The sequence below is a fragment of the Ruditapes philippinarum genome, unplaced genomic scaffold (genome assembly GCF_026571515.1).
Source record: "Ruditapes philippinarum isolate M1 unplaced genomic scaffold, ASM2657151v2 ctg7474_1_1_1_1, whole genome shotgun sequence".
NCBI classification, from domain to species: domain Eukaryota; kingdom Metazoa; phylum Mollusca; class Bivalvia; order Venerida; family Veneridae; genus Ruditapes; species Ruditapes philippinarum.
Genome location: NW_026867121.1, coordinates 13,067 through 21,472, shown reverse-complemented (window position 1 = coordinate 21,472; position 8,406 = coordinate 13,067). Strand labels below are relative to the sequence as shown.

Sequence of the window (8,406 nt, the reverse complement as noted above, 5' to 3'; positions counted from 1 at the left end):
TCGACCATAAATTGCCGAGCGATTGACAAGTTTCAAGAAAGTTATGTAAGTTACTTTTTCAATACCCATGAAACCAAATGCCTGTTTCTTAAGTATTATAGTAATATCTTGATAAGACAAATTATCCAGTTATTGTATCCTGTGACTTTTTCCTCTTTCCTTGACTGAAACATACCTCCTGCATGTCATCCTACAAGACTAGAAATGGCCCAGGGTCAAAAGATTTTTAGTGATTGAGAGGACATATCTATTAAATAATTATAGTTTTTACAGTGATCATATATGCAGTTAAGTACCTATGACATAAGAGCATGTATTTTTTATAGTACTCTATATGCCGTAAAGCCGTTTACGACCTGTTTCATATAATATATGTTATAGACAGTTAAATTTGGCTCCACTCTCACCCTCTTTGATGTTTAACAAAGTTTTTTTTTGTGAATATCACTTACGTTTGACCGTCTATCGCAACACGGTACTGTAGTCATGAAATAATTCGCAATATTAACCAAATGTTGATGACCTTTTGATGACATTTTTTTAAATACAAGTAAGGTTGATTCAGTCAGTCTTAAGGTCTTATTACATGTAACAAACGTACAAACGTTATTTGGAATTGTCGGCAACATGTTATTCAAATACGTATTATTACTTGACACATGGGAGATGAGAAGTATAAATGATTCTCTAGGAACAACTAGTAATACATGTACTAACAATACTACCTTTATCGAAACAAGAAATATTAAAAAAAAAATCTTAAAAATATAAAAATAGACCTAAAACTACAATATCTTTAATTGCGAAGATAGCGTTACCAATTCACAACATCAATTCATTAGGAAAGCTGCCAACCGGAAAATGTCGGCTGCCCAAATGTACTACTGTAAACCATACATCCATGTCCTGTTACACGTCTTATAAAAACATGATCCCCTGCGTTCACACTGGCAAGTATAAGACCAGATGAGGGACTACGCAAAATGCAATGACCAGAACCATCAGAAATTGTCCATCCTTTTGCGGCCCCATTAATAACGATTTCATTGACAGCATATTCAGAATAATCAGCAATGAATGTCCAAGTAAACACATATATTCCGGATTCTGGTACAATATATATCCCGTCATGCTCATTGTAGCCATTTCCAGTATCTAAAACTTCAGTGTCGTATTCAATAACTTGAAAATTGTTGAAACATTTGCTCGAAGAAAGGTATACATGAAACGCAACCCTTCCTGATTGTAATATTTCCTCTGAAATGAGACATTTAAATATACATGTAGTCATTTACTGACGTTTTATATTTAATTTCTTAAGTTGTTGATATGGCTTACTTTTCGGCATTTCTGTTAATGTTTATATAATTATGATAAGCAATGACCGGATACAACATGCTGAAAGCTGTTCATCATTTTTGTCATATTAAGAATTGTGTTTAATTACTCAAATTCTATTTTTAACACATTTACATTTAAAATTTTAAAACGAGCTGATGAAAAAAATCATATGATTTGATCCTGAGCAATATACAGCTGTTGTTATAATTTTGCTAAAAACGCATTAAAATATTTGTGAAACATGATAATTTTTCAAAACGGTGTACATAGTAAGTTAAATATAAATTAATTCTATTTATTCAATTTGCTAAGCAATTTAGTGCGAAATTGTAACATGCCTTACATTATGTTATTTACCAGAGTAGTTTTATTTGCCAAATAACTAAATTAAGCCATCGAGCAACCTCCTGTTTGCGGCAAAGAAACTTTCGTGGGGAAACAGCTATCTAGCCAGCTAATAGGATATACACAGTAACGTATATAATAGGTGTCTATCAAGACGTCATCATGTTTTCTCATTTAAATAGATGCCTGTCTTTTAACATTATTAACAATTTAAACATGAATAAAGCAGAACTTACTTTTAGAAAGACTTGCAATGGCGTCCGGATTTTGATCGTTTTGAAAATTTGGCGTGTCATGCCAATCCGATGTTTCCAATTTTCTACTTTTATTTATGCTGTCAATGGTTTCATGCATTGCTGCATTTATGTGACTTTCGTAGCTCAGGTTGTTATGCATATCCTCGCCCTTTAGTCCCGAGACGTCAACTTCCAGTTCTTTTACGCGGCTTTTCAATTCTGTATTGTCATGATTCAATTCGAGATTTTCCCGTTTCAGTTCTATATTTGCTTGTTTCAATAAATCCATCTCGACTTCAAGAATTTTCAAACGTTCTTCAAAAGAACTGCCATTAGCAAATAATATGCCAGACATCAATATAAATAAACGTAGCATAACGACCAAAGAGATGGAACAGTACAATTGAAATTTTGATAATGTTAGATGTTAGTTTATATACATTTTTTACAGGGCTTATCTTGAGAACTTTAAAATGAACTAGTTTGTACTCACTGTTGATAAAACTAGAGGTAAGGATTGGTGTATAGCCACCATGTGTTTAAGTAATGTGTAGCCATGTCAAAAATGCTGAATCTTATCTTTAGTTTTAATTCATTTTCTTTTCAAAGCAAGGTAATTTAAAAAAGAACCCAACATAAGTAGCCAACACAATATAACACATATACACATGTAGGAATATCACATAAAAATGGCGTGTTATCTTACACAAGAAATGTGAACTTAGTACAGTACAACATGGATTTTACCGTACTATCATCATTTTATGTAAATGATCAATTGACAAATTATACACTATTTATCAATTTAATAAACTGTTACATTTATATTATCAGTTAAAAAGATAATGGGTATACAATATCAAAATACTACATTGATGGTAATGTTTGTTCATAATTTTGACGTTTATTTATATTTTTGTTAGAATAAATGGGCTACAGAGAATATGAAAAAACTGTTAAAGTTTCTATTTGATTGAAACACCCTTTTTATAGCAATCATGCCTTTGAATCATGTTCTCTGCTTGATCCTGATCTTGGCATTTGTACGAATAGAATTTGGTAGAATTTATCAGTCTGTTATGAAATATACCATTTAGACAATACTTTCGAATTGGTTTTCCAACACTGCTAGAAAAAAAAATAAGTAAAATTATTTGATACTGTATATTACAGCATTATTTTTATGTAAATATCAGATGGAAGCTTCTTGAATGTTTAAATGTCGATGTCTTTTGTCGGGTTAATCTAGTATATGCTTCGAATGCAGATAAAGGGTACCCTACTTACTATTCAAGAAAGTTAAGAAGGATTAGTGATTTGTCAACTATACAGCCAGCGCAAACCTCCACGTTTATGAAAGACTTTAAAGTAAGCCGTCTCGGAAGTAAATTCTACGCGCCTCCCATGATTTTTGTTTTATTTTTAGACATACTCTCAGTCATTTACACGACGCCACGAATTATATCGCAGTGGTTACAGCGTAACGGATATAGTGAAAATACAACTGGTTAGATAGAAGAGTGAATTGAGATAAATGCTTTTCTGTTTATCCTGAACTGTCATTTCGTCTGACAATTGCCTTTATCTGCTTCGTGTTAAATCGCCTTGATCTGGTTATATATAGCTTTGAGTGTCAAGGGAAATAATTTAATACAGTTCTCATCAATAAAATCTAGATATTTGTCTGAAGAATAGTTGAGGCAGGATGATTTAAGATCAAAATACTTGCTTTCTTTTATTTTAATAATGTTGAAGTGTCAATTTATATTTTATACAATTTATTTCATTTATCTTGCCAGAAGTCGTTTCCCTAGACTTGAAGCTTTATGTTCTTGAGAAACGTTATTTATTTCCCAATGGAGTTCGTATTCATTTTATACATCTAATATCATACATTTGAATATGTTACATAATCTCTACTTTGCTAATCTTATAATTTCAAAATATTGTTTAAATGTAAAGAAGTTGTAAGATACAGCATCGACTGCTGCTACCATCTCCTTCCTCAGGTGGGTGCCATATTCATTGGGCTTTTCGGCGCTTCTAACTACGCACTCCTATGGTGCGCCGACTAGAGTGATATCAAGTTCTAGCTAAGAGATGGTACGCTTGAGCTATCCCTGCTTCATCTGTCTTTAAGCGGGTACTGCCTAACTACTGGTCTGTCGACCCTCCATCCATGGGTCTTCTTTCTTGCGCCAGATACACAATTGGGCTGACAGTTAATGACAAATTTCCAAACCTCTTCTTACACTATAATTTTGCTTCAATCGGTTGACATGCTCATGGTTTGTAACGACTTTTGTATCATTGGCGGATGTAGGTAGCTAAAAATCGCAAGCTTAAAAGCTACGAATGATAATTTATCAAGGATTGATTTACATAATTTTTACGAAAATTTCTAATATTGGCAATGTCAAGCTTCTGTAGCATTTTCTTGAAAACCAGATCCTCATTTTTCTAATTTTCTAAAAGAAGTGTTCACGATTGAACAGACAGAATGAACGATATCCTTTCAGCAGCTGTAACGTTATAAAACGTATTCGCGAAGGTGGCACTTTTGGGCTTCCGTAGATTCCATATCAATTCCTCAAATTTGGATTAGGCTCCAACATTGAAACATATGCATGACATAATACATGATGTCACGTGATCAAGGTCAAGGACGAATTTCGAACACCGCTATTTCCATTTAAAGACGTGTTTGAGTGCGAATTTGACAAAATTGGAAATTTGAATTCTACCGCCAACACATGTTTCTCACCAGGTGCGTGTCACGTGACTTTTCCTGCCAAAATGTTATATTTTTCGAACAGATAAATGGTCAAGGTGGGGAACAAACACAAAGTTAACCATGTAGGAGACAGCTGCACTGCGTTTATACTTCCGTTTTTTTTTGTGTTTTTTTTTTAAGTTAGCAGCGCATACATCACCATAACAGCCTGCGCATGTCGTCACGTCCTGAAATCGCGTGCTCTGACGCGCGCTTTTATGTCACACACCACTAAATCAGAATGTCATAAGATTGAAACATCGCCAGTAACTGCCTGTACGGACTGAGAGGCGACACTTTGAGGTAGGGGGTCTCTATGAAAATGCTTGAAAAGGTGGTGGCCGCCGAAAGGATATGTCCAAATGAACATTTATACAGTTTCTTACCAATAATGAATTGGAAATCATTTCAGTAGGATGCAAGTTTTCTTAATTTTGAATAAAAATCCCTTCTAATTTCTAAGCGTTAGTTTTGAAAAATGTTCACAACCGTACAGTGTTTAAAGTTGCCATACAAGTGTAACACATGCAACCCAACTAAATTGTCATATTAACAATATAACTTTTTTTCTTAATTATTACTGCTTTCTTCACTGTTTTCATCTCGTTCAAACTTCATCATGGCACTATTAGCTCCTTTGATTTCGCAAAAATCAGCAAATATCGTATACATATAATTTCCAGCCATATTAATTTTACACTATAACGTTTTTCTTCATTATTATCGTTTTCTTCACTGCTTTCATCTTGTTTATCACAACAGATGAAAATTGTTGTTCGACACACTATTATGACCATTATCATTAAAATATATATCTTATGAAATATTTTTGTAAAATTTATCAACAGTAAAATTAGATTGGTTTCATTATCATATGCTTGATTCCCGAAAAAGTTGTAACATAGAATGTTTCTGTTATTTAACACACATGAATAATGTACGAAAACAGAATAAAATGTTCAAGAACAAAATATTATTTGGCTATTTTAAGTAGGGGTTTAGCAATTACTATATGCGTCCGCCACTCGCTTTAAGGCAATTTATTGCCTTTTATTATTTTATACAAGTATTTTGGAAGTATTCTTTTTTAAAATCCAAACAAAAGATTTCGCATCAGATATCGCTATATAGCTTAATACACTTTTAATTTTGAGATTTAGATTTTTTTCTGTAAAATGGAATTCATTTAATATTATTTATATTTATATATCAACTACTGAGAGACAATGTTTAGGATATAAGAAATGATGATGACTCAAGAAAGATATATAATTGGTATACATTATGTGTTGTACTTGAAGATAAATTCAATATTATGCAAGCTGTATCAGAAACTAAGCCTGTAATACTGAAAATATGTAATGGGCATGGCTTCCATTCTGACTTGGAACTTGGAATATAATAACTTTGGTACAAACCCTTTTCTTCTATAAGTATTCTTAATCCATTTGGGCTTTTTCGAAAGCCAGACAATAATATGATTATTCACGTTTTTGGAGTATAATTAAGTGTATGTATAACCAGATAAAACACAACAGTTACTGATATTATCATCCCGCCATAGGCATCATTTACAATTGAGAAACATGTGCCGTTTTTCAGGCAATAGCAAAACAATGTAACATTAAAGTTTCAAAATGAAAGTTGTTAAAGCAGTCGCATAAATGATCTAATGTACACTTTCTTTATTTCACTTGGTCTCGCTACCTACACCAACACTATAAACTGGTTCAATCAACATAGCGTTTGGCACTTCAAGGTAAGGACGGTTAAAGTTATAAATAAACCATTAGGATATGGAATGCTTTAAATACTGCACTCACTGATTGACATATAATTTTTGCAGGCATGAACTAATATAAGCGCTGGTATAGTTTTATATAACGATGAAAGCTTACGTGACAGGGAAGGAGATACAGTAATATTTCAGCCGATCCTAAACCTACGCTATTAAGTGGAACGTGTCGTAAAAAGAGATAATAATATTACAAACATTAATAAGATAGATCTTGGCGTGCTAAGTCATACGAAAAATATATTATGTGAAGTTCTAAGAAAGCTCTTATTTAAAAGTAAACAGATAAACCCTGTTAAGACAATTAGCTGAATAAACTTGTGTTTGAGAACTTTTGATGTATGTTATAAGCTAGATTTGTCAGCAAATATCAGCGTGGAGCTTTCAGGTTTTATTTCTCTCTGCATCGTTATGAATAAATGACAGAATGCTGTAGTCACTGGAAACTTAAAATTTTAATTCGACTTAATACAACCGTACTTTGTTAGTCTTTATTGAAATATCACGAGCAGAGATAATTGCCCTTTATCTGGTATAAAACTATTCTGATGTGCTTATAGTATAGGAAAATAGAGAAAATAAGAAAAGAAAAAGATATCAAATGATTATTCAGAAACTAATATTAAATAGGTATTAAATAATGGTTATTGTTTTGAAATTCAAAACAATACGTTCAATTAAAGTATTACTGTTAATTATGCAATTTACGTTTTAAGTTAAAATCTATTATTGAATTTCGGTCACTAATTATTTACTCAATAAGAAATAATAACTACACAATGTTCATGAACTTATTTGCAATTACAAAACACTTGAAATTGAAATTTGAAGCCAAAAACAATATATATTTTGTGCATGTTAGTTATTATTAAGCAGTTACATTTTACATAGAAACGCTGTGTAGTTACAATAAGATAGAACTCCAAAATGTGTGGCTTTTACTCTACATGAAGAGGAAGCTAACTGTGATGACAACTGAAGTGCAAATATACCTCTTATAAACGAGAAAAAATGGTCAAGTATAAAAAATGTTTTTTCTTTCTTTCAATGATGGTAAATTTTAATACTGAATCAAGCAATGCTGTGGTGGTGGTACAAAATTTGCATTAGTTAATTTAACACAACCGGCATTATTATTCTCTGTAAAACTTGACGAAGACATCAAAATGATAGAATATTCTTAAACGAAGATAATTATGTTTAACAATGACGTTCAGTAGTAGGTAAATGGGATATTTGTGCAAGTTGAAATAACATCATTTTGACAGACTCATTATCTGGTATTTATCTTTGTGAATTAGATATTGGTCTGTTTATTGTATAGAACATATGATTAGTTATACTAGGCCGTCCCGTTTGTCTTTTTCATGTATCTTTATCGGATGTTTTGAAATTCTTTTGTGAACATATGAACAGTATAGCCAAAGATAATTAAAAATCTAAGATTCTTCATAGTGCAATAAAGTATTACAACAGCATTGTTTGTTTGTTTCATTTTGCGCCTTTTTCCAACAGTATTTCAGTCATATAGGCGGGTAGTTTCCTATCCATCGTTCCTGGAGAGTCACACCTGTACTAGACAACCTTCCTCCGCGCTAAACTACCAAAGCATCTCCCGGGGATCGAACCCACGCAAGAGAGGTAACTGGATTAGAAGTCATCGACTCTAACCCCTCGACCACGGAGGCGGTACATCAGCATTAAATATAATGAATACTAAATATGTTCTGTCACAACCCGTAATAATTTCTCGCACGTGACTTTCATTTAGTGTCTGATATAATCTTTCCGGAATTCAGTGACGCAACAAAGTGATTTATGAGGATTATTTTTTTATAGTTCCTGCAATTCAAGAATCTATGGACATAATGTATCTCTTTTCTAAGAACGTTTCAAATTTGTGTCAAAATGGTGCA

At 32.5% G+C, this 8,406-nt stretch overlaps 1 protein-coding gene across 1 annotated transcript; it reads right to left on the bottom strand.

Moving 5' to 3' along the window:
• Positions 1–783: 783 nt before the first annotated feature.
• Positions 784–2,372, bottom strand: LOC132734917 (uncharacterized). The gene is made up of 2 exons (XM_060721797.1): positions 1,923–2,372; positions 784–1,257 (listed from the first exon to the last, which is right to left on the bottom strand). Exons 1-2 carry the CDS (start codon positions 2,296–2,298, stop codon positions 839–841), a joined length of 795 nt encoding a protein of 264 aa, XP_060577780.1. The 5' UTR covers positions 2,299–2,372; the 3' UTR covers positions 784–838.
• Positions 2,373–8,406: the final 6,034 nt, after the last annotated feature.